General features: G+C 45.3%; 2 protein-coding genes across 9 annotated transcripts in view; one reads left to right on the top strand and one right to left on the bottom strand.

Annotated features, from left to right (window-relative positions):
* The window catches only part of KDM2B (lysine demethylase 2B), a 105,725-nt gene extending 104,407 nt beyond the window's left edge, over positions 1-1,318 (bottom strand). For 4 of the 5 annotated variants that reach the window (XM_030285340.4, XM_030285343.4, XM_030285341.4 and 1 more), the window contains exon 1: positions 1,056-1,318. In XM_030285340.4, coding sequence (XP_030141200.1) covers positions 1,056-1,106 — 51 coding nt within the window. In that variant the 5' untranslated portion in view covers positions 1,107-1,318. Of the gene's footprint in view, positions 1-107; positions 464-1,055 lie in introns of those variants that run through there. The other variant, XM_030285342.4, reaches the window with a different exon arrangement.
* Positions 457-18,339, top strand: LOC100218031 (calcium release-activated calcium channel protein 1). Of its 4 annotated transcripts, none has more exons than XM_030285351.4 (2): positions 457-712; positions 15,057-18,339. In XM_030285351.4, the coding sequence occupies exons 1-2, from the start codon at positions 506-508 to the stop codon at positions 15,621-15,623; spliced, it is 774 nt and encodes a 257-aa protein (XP_030141211.4). In that variant the 5' UTR covers positions 457-505; the 3' UTR covers positions 15,624-18,339. The 4 variants fall into 4 exon arrangements, 3 of the variants coding, with proteins under 3 accessions (XP_030141211.4, XP_002190297.3, XP_030141212.1); XR_012058387.1 differs by lacking the exon at positions 15,057-18,339 and adding an exon at positions 5,284-7,001 and having other exon boundaries at positions 573-712; XM_002190261.7 differs by lacking the exon at positions 457-712 and adding an exon at positions 7,724-7,995.
* The last annotated feature ends 451 nt before the right edge of the window (positions 18,340-18,790 follow it).

The raw sequence follows: 18,790 nt of genomic DNA, 5'->3' as shown, positions 1-18,790 counted from the left end.
CGTGCACAACGGTTTGATAAACACATTCTGGGGGAAATAATTAAGATGGCAAAGCACAAACTGAACAAAACCTGAACCCAAACAAGCTCCAACCCTGCTGCATGCACCTTTTCCATCCCGTGACACGGAACTCGGCGGGAATAACAGGTGCTTGGCTTCAGGAAAACTCAAACTTGGGCTGCTGAGCAGGGGCTGGCGCTGGAAGGCGAGCGGGGGACACGCAACTCGCCGACAATTCACAAGCTACAGCACCGAAGCGTTTTGCAATCCCGTAAAAGCCCTTGAACGGCGGTAAATGCTCGTTAACGACCGGATCATTCTTTTAATTATTATTATTATTATTATTGTACGTGAACACGAGCTAATTCCCCGGTGAAGGGAAGGGGGGCGAATCTTCGCATCTGATGCCCAGCATCCAGGTTTCGGTATTTACATAATCCGAGTGTTTCCATAGTCACACCGGAAGCGGCGATTTAAAAACCAGATCGCTTTATGTAACGCCGCGATGGATGCGCAGCCCCCGCGCGCTCCCCCCGCCGCCCCGCACGCTCGACAGCGCCGAAAGCGCGGGGGTCCGCGGCCGAGGGGCAGCGACACGTTCGATGCGGGGGGATGCAGGGTAGGCCCGGCGGAGGCCGGTGACGCTGCCCCGGGGAAGCTGCGGCGGGCGCGGAGACGGGGCTGGAGGCGGCGGGGACCGGCCGCGCACAAGGTAGGTCCCCGGAGAAGCGGGGGGAGCCCGGTGCACCGGTTGCCGCCGGCGGCTCTGCCCCTCTCCCGGCAGCTCTCGCCCTGCGAACCCGCCCCGCAGCCCCGCGGACACGCGCGGTGGATCAGCGCAAACCCGCACGCACCGGAAAAAATAATGATCCATGATCGTCCCACCCTGCCCGTCCCTCGGTTCCATTCCGCCCCTTCCCCGCTGCCTCAGCCGCGCTCTTGCAAACTAAGTCGCTCCGCTGCCTACGTCCCACATGCATTTCTCCCTTTGCAAAAAATTAAGCAAAATCAATTAAAAGGCACGAATAGGAAAGAGACCGAAGCCAGCTACACACCAATCTTCTTCCAGAGTCTTTCTTTGCCTCCATTTTTTTTGAGAGTTTCATCACTTATTTGTCAACAGTTCCTGTCCTGCATATTTGGCCCAAATGGGGAGGAGGCAAAACAAAAGCCATCCAGGGCTCGCTAAAGTTTTGCAATTTTGCACCAGCACTTTTTTTTTTTTTTTTTTGGGGGGGGGGGGAAGAAAGGGGGAGGGAAGGGGAGGGGGGCGGCGGCGATGCCTTTTGCAAAGTCCTAAGGAACCATGTTCAGGCGCTGCGTGCGGAGCGGGGCGCAGGCGTCGCAGTGCCCGGAACGTAAACAGCGGCGGGGCCGGGGGGATGGCGGGGGGGCGGACCGGGGACACGGCGCGGTACCGGCTGGGCTGGCCGGAGCGGGCGGGGTTGATGTCCGGGGGTACGGCACAGGACCGGCGCTGGGCTGGCCAGGATGGGGGGAATGCCCGCGGTACCGAGGCGGTACCGGCGCTGGGCTGGCCGGGATGGGGGGCTGGGTGGGATACCGGGGCGATACCGGCGCTGCGCTGATCAGGATGGGGAGCTCGCTGGGGTACCGGGGCAGTACCGGCGCTGGGCTGGCCGGGTTGGGGGGCTGGGTGGGATACCGGAGCGGTACCGGCGCTCTGCTGGCCGGGTACCGAGGCGGTACCGGCGCTGGGCTGGCCGCCGGCCCCGCCGTGCGGTGTTCGGTCACGAGTGCGCGGCACGCAGGCGCTGAGCGGCAGCGGGGGGACGGGGACGGGGCCCCACAAAGGCGCGGACGGTCCCTGGGTTGGTACCGCAGCCCCCGGGATGTGCCCGAAGAGTTGAGCGGTTCTGCTTATCCGGGAGTAATTTGAGCTCCGCGAGTGTGCCCGACCCCAACGGCGTAAAACCGGGGTGAGGGGTGGCGAATTAATGCAGCGAACACTTGAAAATAATCTTATAATATACAGACTTTGGGTTAATTGTGGTGGTGGCTTCGCTCCGTGCCTCTGCCACACGTGCGGTGCAGCTCGGCGCGGAACGCGGACCCCGGCTGGTGCCGGCACCGCTCCCGGCACTGCACCCACGTGCCCTATGAAAACCGGTCATAAAATCCAGAATGTATTGTAAATAGGGTTAAACAGGTGTTAAATAAACCAAAATTGCTTTTGCAATATGCATGTACAACAGGTAGTTAGAAATCGCATGAAAAAGAAGAAAAAAATGCTATAAAGTAGCTGCTGATACAAAAACTCTGCAGGATGGAGATCCTGCAGTTCCAAAAACTATTGGCGGGTCTTATTTCTACAACACCCCCTAACATCTACTCTAAATTGATGCTGAGCAAGTATTGGTACCATCTGATTGCAATAGCAGGGTCAGAGTGCAGGTTTTGAACAGCCCCCAGGTTCCACAGCGTGGCTCCTCTCTGAAGTGACATCCTTTACTTCCCCTCCACATCCCCCAAGAAAGAGAACATCAAAGGATACCCAAATCAGGGTCGGGGCTGATGGCTTTGGCAGTGTTCCTCTGGTTTGCTTTTTGCAATCAGTTAAGCATCCTAGGTATTATATGAAATATATTAAGTGTTAATGCAAAATTTAAAACACATTAAAATTCAACTTTGCAGGCCTTCCCATTGATCTCTTTAGAACAATTCTTATTTTAATGATCCATGGATAAAGGCAGGAGAGGACAGAGTTCTAACAGGATTTAAGGCAGTGAGCTTCTCCTTCTGATTCTGCCAAGGACTGTTTGCAGAATCTTGAAAAATCATGTAATCTTTCTCTAACATCTCCCTGTTTGCAGATGATTGAACTTTATTATGGTATGGAAGTGTTTTATAGGCTATATATTGAAGTGTGGATTCCAGATGTCTGTTGGAGCAAGTGCATTATTAATCCATAATCCTGAGGAGATATATACATATCTCGACCTTTCAGCCAAGATTACTCAATCTTAAAATTAAATACATGTGTACATCTGTAGAATTGAGGTCAGGATACGAGATAAATGGATGTTACTAGAGAATCATCAGACAAAAAACACATCATCCATCCATGCTGCAAAAGTCTACCAAAAGAGACAGAACAGAGACATAAAAGAAAATCAACTCATTTTTCTAAATATTTTTTTTGGACATGGACAATCTGAGACTCTTGGTGTATCAAGGAAACCCACCAAGGCTGTATCCATCACGTACACCTGGAAACATCAGAGCACATTATGGAGGTGTGGAAGTAAATGTTTCAGAAACAACACAGTTTCTATCTATAGATCTCCAAAAATAGAAAACACTTTTTAAAGCTTGTTTTAAGACAGAAATGATACCTATTCAACTACAGTTCATTATACCATGAAAATCTGTGTGTCAATAACAAAAAAACGATCCCAAACTTAAAAGAACTGGGGAAGGAAAAGGAGAGGTGGAATGTGTAGGTTGTGGATGATGAGAATATCCATATCCACAGCTACATTAGACAGAATAAAAACATTCAGAAGCAATATTAAATTCCTATGCTTAGTGCTGGCTGATGAGGGTTGGGGCCGGTTTTCCCCCTGAGCAGATCATGGCACAGTTTTCCAACAGTGCCCAGAGCTGGGCTCCATCAGGCTGTGCTTGGATGGGACATCCCAGGGCTGACAAAAGACTGGCCTTCTTCACAGTCAAAGAAGGAAAACACATCATTTTGACATTATATCACAGAACATTGTGATACAATAGGCTGCGCTGAACTCTGAAAAAAACACTAAAACTTTTTTTTGCTGGATGTTAATGTAGCTTAAATTATTTAACATCTAATCATGCCAAGGCACAGGATCCTGACCTCGTTAGCTTGGAACTGGGAGCTGTCATTTAATTAATGTTGTACTGCACGGCTCATGCTGAAACCAGAGCTGAACTTCTCTGCTGGGGAAGGCTCTATGAAGACGTGGGATCATTTCACCCCACTGAGCTCTAAAACAGTTAGTTCCCATTGCACAGAATGGGCCAGACTAATCTTAATACACTTTTGAAAATACTGTTTATCCTGTAAGATCTACCATTCTATACTTTCTTTACCTTGGGTTAGGATGGAATATTAGATATTTAAGTATTTCTCTGTTTTATGAAGGAAGCTGAAATACAATTTTTCTAGACATGGTAGATAAAAATCTTTCCCCTGCAGAAATTCCATCAACTAAATGTTAAGTTCTGCTTCAGATGAGATTTGCAAAGATGTTTTCCTTAACCTCTCTGGGACTGCTGGCAAACCTGTATTTGCCTTTTGCAAGTTCAAATATGTTGTTTTTAATGCAGATCTACCATGACTTCCACTTTGTGGTGGCTTGATTCGGGTTGGGTGCAGTAGCAGGAACAAATGGAAGTGCCGATTTGCATATGAAGCTGGAGATCTGTTTTAGCAGAGCTGCTCTGCCGAGGGCAGCACCTCGGTGTGCTCAGCACCGGATCACATTAATCACAGGGTACTCAGACAACCTATTCAGCCTCCTACAGAAAATACAGAAGTACATTTTTAGCAGAAAAAAATAACTGTGAGTATCCTTGTGACAGTGTACAGATTTCTCAGGGCTTTCTGGAAAGAAACTTGGACTTCTGCCACCTGCTCCGATTGTGTTCATGCATAAATGATCCAGAGAACGGGTTGACATTACCTCTAATTAGGGGTAATAACAGGCTGCTGCTGAAAGGGCCCGTTCCCTTTCTCTTGCATGTACGTCCCTCACTTTTCCTGCATTAGGTCTGGTGTTGGTGCAGCCACGGGGCGAGTCAGTTCAGTGACTCGATCCCGCAGAAAACTCAGCCATTAAGAAAAAAATTATATATTTATTTCATTAGGTGAATCCACTGAAGCTCTGCAGCCATTTGATCGGTGCGATTCGCAGGCTGGAGAGGGCTGAGATGAAGGGAGAGGGCAGGATACACCCTTTTGGTGGCCTTCCGCAATTGCACGGGTCACAGGTGACAGCAAACCCCGGCCCTGAGCCCCAGCATGACTTCAGAAGAACTCCCTGAAGCATTTCTAAGAGTTAATTAAGCAAGGCTGACTCTTTTAGTTTCAGCTCACTCCAGAGTGGCAGTGTAGAGGTGTGTCATAATGAGTAATAGAGTTGGAAATAATTTATCCTGTTTAGTTTGTACCTCAGATGGAGCTCTAAAATGGGACCAAAAGGGAAAAGGGTGCACAAAGCCTCATGTTGAACCTTACTGTATTTTTTCTGTTTAACAAACTGAGTTTTCTTTTCTTTCTTACAGGAAAGGAATGTTTATTTCAAAGTTACAACACTGAGGCTGGAATCTCAAAATGACACTCAGGTCTGGTTTGGAAAAGGGCATGAGATGAAATGCCTTCGCTCATTCTGCAGGTCCTTTTTCATACTTTTTCTCTGAATGAAATACAAACTCAGCAGAACCTCAGTGGTTAATGTTGTATCTTTCAAAGCCCTTTCCAATAAGCAGGAATAAGAGTGATGGACAGGAAAATAGAGGAACAGTGAGTTCAAGGAGTCTATTTTAATACAATTATTTAGAAAGACACTTGAAGTCCTCATCAGATGTATGTCTCTTACAGATGGTTCTTTTATTTAGAGAAATCTGATTTTAGGGAACGGGTCAAGACCTAGTGCAGTTGTACTCCCTCATGATGTTACAGTTCAACCTTAATTTTGCACAGAAACAAGAAGAAATAGTGAACAATCCACGTTGGTTATGTACATGTACATAAACATTTGTCATAGCTTATGAGCAGCAATGTAAAATATTTTTAATTATATAATTCCACAGGACAGAGACTTGAATGTTTTTCTGAGATGTGAAGAAACTTCTAGTTACTGTTTTTGATGGTTATCATATCTCCCAAGAAAAAAAGAGATAAATCACAATTGGTTAGCCTCAGGCACCAGTGGGAGACAGAGAATGTTGATTATGGGGTGGTCTTCTGGGTTTTTTTGGGGGGGCTTAATAATTAAAGCACACCAAAAAAAGAGTAATGTTTTATAATCACAGACTCATTTAAGTTACATAAAATCTTTAGAATGATCAAGTCTAACTACAAACCTAACACTGCCAAATCCACCTCTGAATTTTATCTTTTGCTGGACTTCAACTCAAATTAATCCTGCACAGCAGTACTGTCACCCAGAAAAGAGAAAGATTGTGGCCAGAATTCCGTGGTGTCGGTGATAGAACAGCAGAGGCTTTTATGGAAAGACTAAGTCAAACTCATTCTTCTACTGAGGTGTTTTAATGCCCCTGTAGATAAAAATCTCACCCGAAGTTTTTTATAACAAGAGGACTGTGTTTATTTCCTGAGAAGGGAATGAGATCAAATCTACATGGTACAGGGAATGCCTCTGAAGACTTCAAATCCTTAAGATTATTTTTCTTGGATGCTTTCACTACATCTTTTTAAAAAGAATGCCTTGTACATGAAAAGCATCAAGTGACCTTGTTGGTATCGATTGTCGTCGTTCTCTTTGTTGTGCTTAAGGCAGTGAAGGATCTTGCAAATCAGAAAGGTGTGAAGAACAAAGCAAAAATGTTAAAGACAATCTGCCGTGATTTTCCTACTTGTAAATAAGGTGGGACATGTCAAAACAATACAAACTAACGATGCTTTTGATTTTAAATGAAACTAGCAAGGATTCATCTCCTAGGTGACCATCCATGTGCCTGTTAATAGTAAAAGTATCCTTGTTGGGTATTATTTGTATTGTTAACATCCTATTTTTCTTAACTACAAATTGATAGCAACAGGTTTGTTTCTTACACATCCCTTAAATCTCCTGATGCACAAATTTGATGTGGCACAAGCAGTGTGTTGCCTCACCTTTTCAGAAATCACCTTCAGAACTCTGCCAAGTATTCACTAGGGAGCTCTGCTCTACGCCTCACTTTTCTCTCTGTAAAACACAGAAAAAATAAATGATGGTTTAAAGGGTGTATGTGAACCTGTAATAAAAAATCTTTCAACACTGGTGTGTGTAGATGTTGAAATGTGCTGCTTAATCAACCTTATCAAGTGCTTGCTGAAAAAGGCGGGTTTATCAAGAGCTCTGGGCCTACCAAATGTTGTGAAAAACCTGAATTACGTGACAAACGCTTAGCTGGGTCAGTTTTAATTAGAAGAGGGGGTGGATGTTCTATCCGGTCTGGATCCACATGTTCTGTGTGCTCTGGACAGGTGTAGATTAGATGTTTAAGCATTTTAGGACGGGGCACTACAGAAGGAAGAGGCCGAGGCACGGCTTTGTGTGTGTTCTGAGGGACGTGTTGCAGGGGGACACCCCATCCTGTCCGCCCCGAGGAGCGCGCAGGGGCTCCCGCACTGGGCTGAGGGGCACAAACCCACCGGAAACTACAGATTCCCGTCAGCTGCACTCCGGCTGAGCTGCTCACCGGGGGATCGCGGCGGGGGCTCCGTCGGGGCTCGGTGCGGGGCTCGGTGTGGGGCTCGGTGCGGGCTCGGTGCGGGGCTCGGTGTGGGCTCGGTGCGGGCTCGGTGCGGGTTCGGTGCCCCGCGGGCCCTCAGCGCCCTCAGGGAGCGCGGCTCGCCCGGCGTGGCGCCCTCTAGCGGCTCCGGGGTACAGCGCCCGCCCGGGCGGAGGCGCGAGGCTGCCGGGAAGCGGCGGCGCGCGGCGGGGCGGGGCCGTGGGCGGGGCCTGGCTGCCGAGAGCCAATGGGACGCGGCGGGGCGGGGCGCGCGGGGCGCGCGGCGGGCGCGGCCCCGGGGCGGCAGAGCCGCGCTGCCGCCATGGGGTGTTAGCGCGGCCGGGCCCGCTCCGCCGGAAAGAGCCGCCACCGCCCGCCGGCCCCGCTCCGCCTCGCCTCGCTCCGCTCCTCCGCCCCGAGCCCATGAGCCTGAACGAGCACTCGATGCAGGCGCTGTCCTGGCGGAAGCTCTACCTGAGCCGAGCCAAGCTGAAAGCCTCCAGCCGCACCTCCGCGCTGCTCTCCGGCTTCGCCATGGTGAGCGCCCGGCCTGGCCCGGCGGGCGGGGGGTGGCACCGGGCGGGGAGCGCAGTCGCCGCTTCTGCTTCTCCCTCCGGAGCCTGCTGCGGTGAGGACGGGGGGGCCGGGCCCGGCGCGGCGTGCGGCACCTGGGGCGGCGGGGAGCGGGGCGGGCGCTGCTGCCGCCGCCGCCCCGGAGCGCCCGGCCCGCTCCGGGCAGCGCTCCCGGCAGCTCGCTTCGGTAGCTGGTTTGTTTTGGAGCGCTTCCTGGCACGACCTCAGAGCTGCCTCTCGGCTTTTATCTCCGCCTGATAGTGCAAGATTTGTGTGATTGTTACATATTTTCCCCGTGGAGGATGCTCAGGACCGCAGAAGCCGCGGTGTGTGCCGTGGGCAGCTCCGCTGGGTGCGGGGTCACCGTGTCGTGTTCCGGGTGTCGGGAGCCCAGGGGCCGCGCACGGAGCCCCGCAGCGCTGCCCGGGATGCGGGTTTCCATCGCGCTCCTCTCTCAGACCGCACGCGTGGCTCAGCGAGGGCAGCGGCAGCTGTTGCGCTGCAGCTGCTTTTAGATAAACCAAGAAATACAACCGATTAAAGTTTGTGGTGCCGCTCAGACTCATCCATCATCAGTGCTTTGCAGTTGCGAGGTTTCTAGTTTTTATTTAAGGAAAACTTGAATGTTACTTGGTTTGGAGTTTTGTGCGTGGTTTAGAAACGTTTTCTCTCGAGTTTGATGTGAAGTGCAGTCTAGTTACCCGAATTATGTCATGTATGAAAGTTCCATATAATTTGAAATAAAGTAACTCACTTCCTCATCTGCCCAGACATCTGACATGCAAAGCTGCAAACTCTGCCTTTATGCAGCTGTTAAAAATGCTTCACGGATTATAAATTCGCAATTTCACTCCACTGACTTGCTTTATTTTGATTTTTCCCCTGCTTTTGACAAACAGTATTTTCAGCCGTTGAATCTGCTACTTTCCAGAGCTATTGTTCCAGTGATGCTGTTGGAAAACACAGCAGCCTCCTGACGGTCAGATAAATGTCACTGTCCTCCTCCAATGGCTAAAAACAGACCACAACTCTTCGGGAGGTGGTGGAGTGCTGCCCGGGTGACTGACAGGCGGCTGTGTTCCTGCGTTTCACTCGGTTCTCCTTGGGTAACGCTGGTGCTCACACGCCGCTTCTGATCATGAGTTCTCCTTGGTGAACTCCTGTTCTGCCATCCCAGAGCGGTTTGTGCCTGCTTGAGTCAGGCCTTTGCCTTGAGAGAGAACGTGGGGGAAAATGTGGTTTGTTGGAGTTTATAAATTTTCTAAGGGACGTTGCATCTTAATGTACGTGGTGGTGTTTTAAGGTCATACTTAACATCTTGAATTCCTTGGTTTTTCTCTAAATGTATGGCACATGGACTCAAAATCCGTGGATGTATGAGGTGAGGTTTCTACTTGTTTCTTAATTCTCTAGAATTCTAGGGGTTTAGTCTCTTGCTGTTGAAAACTGCTGCTTTTGAATTTGTTGCTTAGGTTATTTCAGGAAAAAGCCACTTCGTTCCATTTAAGAAAATCTCTAATTGCCAGGAATGCTACATGTGAACAGTCATATTTAAGTTTTTCCAAAGAAAAAAATCCACCATTTTTTCCTTCCTTTAACAAGTTCAGCATGGAAATCCACACGTAGTCTCTTTGCTTTTGCACTGACAGACCTACTAGTTCTATAGCTAAGTCAGAACCTAATCTTGGTTCAGAAGAGCTGAGTTAACTTTCGAGTATTTTTAGATGCCTTTTAAAAACTTTGCCGATCTTTTAGAGTTGTCCCTCTGCCTTGAAAAGCTGGGCTGTTCTGTCACGCCTGTGCATTGTTTACTGACTGCAGTTCTTTGGCACCTGGTACTTTAACAAAATGCTGCTGAAGTACATTCTAGTCTTGGATCAAAGCTGGCAACAGCACTGAAGGGTCATTGTTCCTCTCTTTTCCTTATCAGGCAAGGAAGAAAGAGCTTAAGTGACACATCCAGGACCACCCAGTGAATTGATGGGAATTGTAAGGAGTGGACCGTGCTGGTTTCCATGCCAGCCCCATTGATCCTTACTCTTTGATTAGAGTGCTTGCATCCTCTAGTAGAAGCTAAGTTTATCCCCGTTGAACTGCTCCCTTTTCATGGACTATTTCTATGTGTAGCTGCAGCCATTTTGCAAAGTTGATTCCCTCAGGATTGGTGATGTGCCCTAGTGGAATGAGGCATGCCAAAGGCAATGCATTGCTCAGGTCAGTGAGGTGGAGTATGAAACGCTCAGCCAGGTTTCAAACCCTGAATTGTTTTGAGAAGATTAAAAACCTGGTTTTGTTTCAGAGCTCCACATCAGGATTTGCTACTATATGTGAGCTTCAGAAACAGTTGCAGGGGCAGGTGGTGGCAACTGATGTGAGAGCTGAGCTCGCCCCAGTAAACCTGAGCATTTCCTTCACTCAGGTTTCCATGGATGCTATCATCTAGTGCCGTATGTCTGAGTGAAAATCCATGAAGTTTATAGCCTCATTTAGTACACTTTCCCGATTTATGGGGCCAGCTAATAGTATCAGTCCCCCAAATTGTTAAAGGTAGAGAAAGAAATTGTAGGTTGTAGGGGATGTATAGTTCATTAAAGAATGGAGGATTCATTCCATACACTGGTGGGGGCATCAGATATTTCCCACTTCTGTATTATAGCCCAGATATTGTTGCATGATCTTCCCCCTCATGCTTGGTTTATCTATTTTTATTTTTCACAGTGAATAGGCTGCTGGCACATTATTTTTGTTTGAACAATTATTCTGACTTGTTTGCATCATTTTGCCACCAGGGACACATAACACAGTAGCATAACAATTTTAAAATACAGGAGTCAGAAACCATAGGAAAGTTGTTAAATGCCACTAGTTATAAAACCAGAAGACTCAACATCTCCTCCTGCCACCAATTAACAGCTTTGTGAAAATAACTGAGTCAGAATTACGGGTTTGAATTATACACTGTGGTTGGCTTCCTTATATGTAGGATTCAGAGGTTGATATTTACCAGGCAGCAGTTTTCTTTTAAATACCTGTAGTGCTCCAAGCTGGCTGGGCTTTGTCTAGATGGGATATATATGCTTCAAATATTGAATATTATCAAAGAACTGTCAACTCTTGCCTTTGAAATATGGCCAGTATGGTCTCCTGAAGACAGCTTCATGTTCTGCAGAAGACTGCATTGGTGGATAATCTGAACTTGTACTTACTGAATGCATTTGCTGTAGGTTACACTGTGTAGAGGGGTATTACCTCCTCAAGACGCATTTGCTCCAATCACACGGGTATTGCCTTTTCATGTTTGCTAGCAAAATAAAATGAGACCCTGTATTTGTATTCCAGTGTCAGCATCAGCAAATATTAATGTGTTTTGCCATTCTGCAGCATACAATAATCTGCAGAGTCAAGATCCTGGACTAATGGATGAATGATGCTTAGTTTCCCTTCTGTATGAAACCAGTAAATAAGATCATTATTTTGACTTATCTGTTTTTAATTTCCGGTGAGTTAATCTGGCTCGTACAGAGCCTCTGTATGAGTTGTTTATAACTCTTTATGAATGGTGCAGACAGTCTGTGAGAGCCTGGCTCTGCGCCTCTGTCTCTGGAGTGAATTGTACTGTCAGGAAAATGGGGAGCTAGCCAGAGGAGCTGATTCCCAGTGATGCTCTGACACTCGGCTCATTATTGAGTTTCCTCTGTGGTCCCATAGACAAGAGTGATGGATGGGCCCTCAAAAATGCAGTTGTGATGTTTGATCAACACAGCTTTCTTTTTAGGCATTCCTGACATGCTAGACTGTGTAAAATACAGTCCCAGTACAGGGTTATATTCCCACCAACCCGAGCTCAGAGGCATCTTTGTGGGGAAGGGGAGGAAGTAATTAATAAATATTATCTCATAGATCATACAGATTTACTTGAGATGAGGCATTTTATTTCCTTTTCTCTACAGTACTGTCTACTGATCTGAAAAAATATGTAAGCCTGTGATTTTAATTTAAAAGCAGGGGCTTTATTTAAGTCACTCTGGTCTAATAAGACATGGAAGCCTTATGAATAAGTAAGTGAAATTAATTTGGTCAGTATATTGAACTTAAAAAGAAGTTGAAGTGCAGATTTTTCTAGAGGGCAGGTTGTTAAATTTCCTGTAATATGGTAGTAATCAGGCTGTTGTGACTCTGAAATCCAGGACTGTTGAAGGCTTGACACAGTTATGTGCCAAAATTCAGTTATCTTCTAAAAACATCTGAGTGCCCACCATTTTTAGGCTTATGAGAGCTTCAGTCTTGTGTCCTAATGTCATGAGTCCTTTAGTTTTGTCAAGAAGCTGTACTTCAGATGTACAGCTTTGTCAAGAGCCGTAGTAAATCTGTCAGTCATATCTGTAGGATGATCTAAAGTTAAAGTTAGCTCTTCTTTGAACCAGGGATTAGCCCAGATGACCTCTTGAGGTGTCTTCCAGCCCGAGTTACACTGTGATTACATGGCAAGGCAGGGCACTTGCAGCACAGCAGCTGCACAGTCAAGTCATGCAGCAAGTGTTCAGAGAAGCTTTGAAAGTGGTGAAGGATAAGGTGCTAAAAGTGTTGTATTGGAAATTGTGCAGCTACTGACAACAGCTTCTGCCCTGAGCAGCTCTTCTGAACAAGTAGAGCAGGAATATATCCTGCCTGGAACATTGGCATGTACCTGGGAGTTCAGGCTTTGTATGAATTTGGATCATATCAGGTGACCTCATCAGGGCCCTGTTCTTGCAGGTATTACTTTACAAGAGCAGTTGTGATCTGTTTATTTTGAAATTGTAGCGTGAGCAAAGGAGGGAAGAACTTCTGACACTTTGCATCGCTGTTAGAAAACAGGCACAGGCCCTCGTGGTGAAAAATGAAGGTTTTGTTTTTGGTGCCTGACTCAAGCCTGGCCCAGGAAGTAAACTCAGAGTTGAAAAGAGTTGGCAGTTTTTCTGCTAGTTTACACTGAAAGAGTTCCCAAATTAGCTTTGCTGAGAGTTTGACGAGACAGCAAGCATGAACTGATTTTTCACTTACAGGTCAGGTTGGGGTTACTCTGCCAGACATGAACACAAGGAGCTCAAAATCAGATGCTTGATATCATTAGTATGGAGGTGTTGATAAATGGAAATATAAAATGTCTTCAATGTTTGGCAAACTAAATACAATCAGTTCTTAAAAGAAAATAAAGTCTTCATCTCATGAAGCTCTTTAGTGCCATGTTTATATTATCATACTAAGAACTAGGATAAAGGATTCAAGTGTCTTGTCATGCTGCATGGCTTTGAGTCTAGGCACAGCGGAAGACTTACAAGAAAAATCTTTAAGTATGAAAATTAATCCTCAGTGGTGAAGGATTGCAATTGTTCTGTGAAAAATACAGGAAGCCCAACATCCCACGAGTACATAGCGACTTAGGCAATCCTGCAGAAGAGAAACCTGACAAGCAAATGTTTATCCTCTCAATCATGAAGTTTCCCACAGCTGAAAAATGGTATTTTTAAATCCACCAGCAAGGACTGTATATGCATTAATATAATTTCTTGCTGAGTTTCTCAGAACACTTGGAAACTGCTTGCTAGTTGGCTGGGTTGTTAGGCTTACGACAATAAAAGCTTTCAATAAAGGAATTAAACAATTGGCAAATGGCCTCGAATGCCTGTTGAAACATGTCTGAGCAAAACCATGGGTTGCCTTAATATATTGGGTGCATTAGTGATTAAGAGTTCTGGTGTCCTGGAACATGCGTAAGAAGATGGGATCCAGGGCTAGGTTAGCTTGGCTCAGCCCCTGCAAAATAGTGAGGTTTGAATGTTCCTGCTGCTTTTGCAGCTGTCTCTGAGCCCTGGTTTTCATGCCTCCCTGCATCCATGTTACCCATGAATCTTTCTTCCTATCAGCTTGATGTGCTTATATTTCAGATTACTGTCAGGTTTTTTTCCTCTGCATTTTACCTGTATTTTGTCTGTTAAATTAGTTCCTTTGAGAAAGAGCACTGAATGTAGAGACCTTGGTGCATTATTCCCCCTTTGGAACTGTGCTTTTTCTGAAAGGCCAATTTATCAGGAAAGATCATTTCTGGAGGGCTGTTGGGATTAATGTCACTGATCAATTGCACATATGCACAAAACCACCTGGCAGTTTTAAAACCAGCTAAAAGGCATTCTGATTAATTTTATTTGTCAGAAATATCCCAGTTGGTTTTACGAGTTTCCTGCTGTTACTTAAGGCTGATTTTTTACTCCTTAGGCACAGGCATGCATGGAGATCTAAGGTTACAAGAAGGTCATGGCTGCATGTGGTAGTGGAGGGCTGGAACATCTTCATGAGTAGCCTCATCTTTGGGGGAGCAGTGATGCTTGGGAGCACTGTGTTATCTTTTCTGGAGACTCTGTCTTTCCTCCAGCCTTCAACAGGCTTGCTGGGCTGCCATTGGCATTGTGGAAACTCAGATTTTGAGTCTGTGTTCCAGAGTCTGTTAAATACTTGAGTGAAAGAATATAACTGAGAGCCCCATGGAAAGGTGATCTTTCTCATGAAAGGTTTCTGCACTTTAGAACTTAAACCCAAATATCCATGGGGAAAGGACCACTGAGGTTGTTTCAGGCAGTCCCCTGCCTTCACAGCCTTTCACGGATACTTCAAAAGACTTCATAAGTAAAGATCAAAAGCTGCATCCTCAATATAACACAAAAGAAGAAATATTTCACTTAAGGAGTCCAAGTATGCTGTTCATAAGGGTCAGCTGTTTTGCTGGCATGAGCTGGAGGTGGCAAGGTGGTTGTGGGTTTGCTCTACAACAGAACAATAAGTGTGAAAACAGTGGCCTTTGCTTGAGAGCTCAGACCTAAATTTGCACCTAATGAAGAGGATGCAGATTGACATGAAGAGAAATGCAAATACAGACTTACTTTGTTTGGATCAGATGATCTTCCAGAAACATGGTGTAAACTTTGAAAACCTATAGTCAAATAATGTAAGATGTAGGTAACTGCATCTTTCTCCCCTTTCCTTTTCAGGTGGCTATGGTGGAAGTTCAGCTTGACCCAGACCACGACTATCCTCAGGGGCTCTTGATAGCCTTCAGTGCCTGCACTACTGTGCTTGTTGCAGTTCACCTTTTTGCACTCATGATAAGTACCTGCATCCTTCCAAACATAGAGGCTGTTAGCAATGTGCATAACCTCAACTCTGTCAAGGAATCTCCTCACGAGCGCATGCACCGGCACATTGAGCTCGCATGGGCATTTTCCACTGTCATTGGGACTTTGCTCTTTCTTGCAGAAGTGGTGTTACTATGCTGGGTGAAGTTCCTTCCTTTAAAGAAGAAAACTGACAACACCCCACAGAGCAACAGTTCCACCATCACATCAGGACAGGCAGCAGCCATTGCATCAACGTCCATTATGGTGCCCTTTGGATTGATTTTCATTGTGTTTGCAGTCCACTTCTACAGGTCACTGGTGAGCCACAAAACAGACAGGCAGTTTCAGGAACTCAATGAACTTGCTGAATTTGCACGGCTCCAGGATCAGCTGGATCACAGAGGTGATGCTGTCACCTCTGCCGTCACCAATTTTGTGTAAACCTGTGCTTAAGAAAATAAATCCACTATTCTGCTTCTGCCTTATGGTGACTCCCTGTGGATGAACTGGTTGAACTGCTGATTACTGTTTATAAATATTATAAATATTGTTCTAACTCTTTAGAGAGGGAAAAGATGTTCCTTTCATACAAGTTTTGCTATCTGAAGGAATGGATGGTGGGTTGTGACTGCACTGTGCGTGCAGCCCTCCTCCTGTGAACACTGTCTCGCATCTTTCTTGTTAATGCTGAGTGTTGGCTGTATAAATACATGGAAAATAACATTGTACATTTGGGTAGTTGTTAGGAATGGATAGAGAAGTTGTGGATTTTTTTTTCTCTGTTTATCTGATGTTGGCATTTACTAGAAGATACTGCTTGTCCTATCCATATTGCATGGCATGATACAAATTACTTGGGACATGCAGCAATTAGCGCTCGGTTTCGGTGCTAGCGCTGCTCTCCCTGCAAAGCCTGACAGATGGTAGGAGTGAAAGCTTTCCCAGCACTTTCCCCCAATATGTTTTGCTGCCAAGTAATCATTACTTTGCTGATTTCTCCAGTGCCTTTTTCCCGTGGCACTTACACATTTTGTAACTTGCTAAACACCCAGGACTAGACTTACTGCGATGTGGTGTGGCCACACGAGTAGGAATGAGACTCAACTCTTCTCTTCCATGGAAGAAAATAAAAGCAATAACTGTTTTAAAGTTCTCATGAGCTGGCACATATTATCTGGAGAGATAGATTTGCCTGTTTTCTTTTAAGAATACTTTTTTGAAAAGAAGGAACTAGATGGAGATTATCACTGGATTAATTTTTTTTGCTTGAAAATCAGAACCACTGCTGGTTTTTTTTCCAAACCAAAGTAGTAATTATTTTATACTTTTATATTGAAAATATATTTTTAATAAATCCTCAGAAGCAAGCAGCAAAAGGTGCTTTATCTGTGTTGGATTCCCAAGTAATTAGCTATGCCTTGGTCTTCCTTGTTTAGAAAGGTATTCTCCTTGCTGAAGTCTTGTATTTAATAACTCATACATATTTGCTTCCAAAGGATCTGGAAGACAACTTTTCTTGATGTATATTTATTTATGAAAGTAGGTTATTTGTAATTAATACTGCTGCTTTCTTTCAGACACCTCTGTGACAGCAAAGCTACTGTGTTGTTAATTTCCTCTAAGCAAAAATCCCCATGTGGTCTCCTAGATAAGAGGTTTGGCCAAGAAAGGTTCCAGCAGTTGTCCTGGGCTGCTTCGGTAATTCTGGCTGTGTATAGGAGTTTAATTTTTTGGAGTACAGTTCTTCTGTAGAGTAACTTTGGGCTTTAATGGGTAAAAGCTGTTTTTTGAACACAAACTGAGACAAGTTTCAAGCCAAAGGGGAAAAAAAAACCAAACTAGCTATCACTAGTCATAGCTATCACTGTGGAATAGAAACCTGGGATTTTGCCATGAGACAGGAGGGACTGTGACAGTCCAGTGGAGCCATGCCTGACAGCCTGGGCTGAATGTGGTTTCTCACACCAGCCTCCATCTCAGGTTATTCCAGCATACTTGCAATCTGCACAAAGTGCCAGTGGAGTTCAGGTGCAGAGTGTGGTTACTCCTGAAGCAGATGGTAACTGATCTCTCCTGTCAGCAGCACTGCAGTGCAAAGTGTTGACAATGTCACCTGTGGTGCCTTTGTACTCTAAAAACATAACTATAAAAAAACAAACCCGAAACCAAAAACCTTTGTGATTCACAAGCAGCAAACAGCTTTCTACTTGGTGTTTTCACCTCTGAAGTGAAAGTCCTGGCACACAGAGGCCAAAGTGGATTTTCTCAGCTCTGCCATTACATGCTTCAAATATATTCTATTCCTGATGTAAATCTCATGGTGAGGATTTTAACTGCAGACTCACAAGGGTTTGTTCATGGAACACTGGAAGCATTGCTTTAGTAAAGGCAATAAGGAAGCAGCATTCCAAACCACAAAATGTTGGTAGTAGGCACAAAATGTGTTTTCCCATCCAAGACAGAACTTTATCAGTTCTGTCTTGGGGAAACAGGCCCCTAAAATCCCCCACTAAAGGCAGAAAACCTGACCTGGTATCTATACCAGAGCAATTGATTGGAAGGGTGTGGTCAGGTGTAAAAATTTTACTTCTGTCTGTAAATTTTGTATTTAGAAGTTATATGGTTCTGGATGGAAGTCCAGAAAATCAGTTTTCTGAGTTTATTTTGTAAAATTCATTGCTGTCCTGGATAACTAGCTGAATTTTTCTTTGATTTGTGGATCTTTTACAAAGTGACTAAGAAGTGTGGGATTTTCTTGTTGTTTAAGATACACAGAATTAGAAGCTAGTGGGACATGGTTATTTTTAATTTTCTCAGGCTGGTAGGCTCTGAGCTAATAGCACTGTTATTACAGCTAATTTTCTGACTATTTTCTGCACTTTAAGCCATGATATCTAGTATGCTTTTGTCATTTTCCACCAGTGGAAATGGTCATGAAAGTTACTCCTTGGGTACCTTTGTCACTGTGTACCCAGACAGTAACCAGACACAAACATGTGGATCTAAGCATTGAGTGCACTTAAATTTTTTTATCCCTTATTTATACTAACGATGTTAGGCATTTACCTCAATCATTGTAAACATTGGTTATTGTATATCACTTATTTGGGTATAAAATACTTTCATGGAATAAAATATACTCAATTGTTGTGGATTATTTTTTATCTAGAGGCCTTAAATAGACTTACTAACTGAAACATGATCTGCTGTAACTTCAAAAGGCATTTGGGTCACAGGTATGTGTTGTGCTATGTTTGTGGGGAGTGGAGAACACAATTACTTGATTGTACTTTTCTATATGCTTTTAAAACATATTAGAAACCCTCCTCTGAAGCAAAGGCCTTGAAACCACCAGGAGTGTGATTTCCTAGCAGGAGGAATAAGAGGAGCTGTCTTACACTCTACCTGTCTTACAGTGTTTTGGTGCTTGTCTTTTGGGTTTTTTCCCATTAATTATTTTTCCTTTCTTTTCCAAAATAATGGGGGTGAGAGGAGGCTACTGAGCAAAGCCACCTGCAGAGGGAAGCATACCTGAACAGCCTTGAGGGAGGGGTGAGGCTGACCACAACACGAAAGCCACGGTGTGGGTTTGACACTCAAAGGAATAA

The sequence above is a fragment of the Taeniopygia guttata genome, chromosome 15, assembly GCF_048771995.1.
Source record: "Taeniopygia guttata chromosome 15, bTaeGut7.mat, whole genome shotgun sequence".
Taxonomy (NCBI): domain Eukaryota; kingdom Metazoa; phylum Chordata; class Aves; order Passeriformes; family Estrildidae; genus Taeniopygia; species Taeniopygia guttata.
Note: the sequence above shows the minus strand (reverse complement) of the source record. Positions and strands in the feature narration are given on the sequence as shown.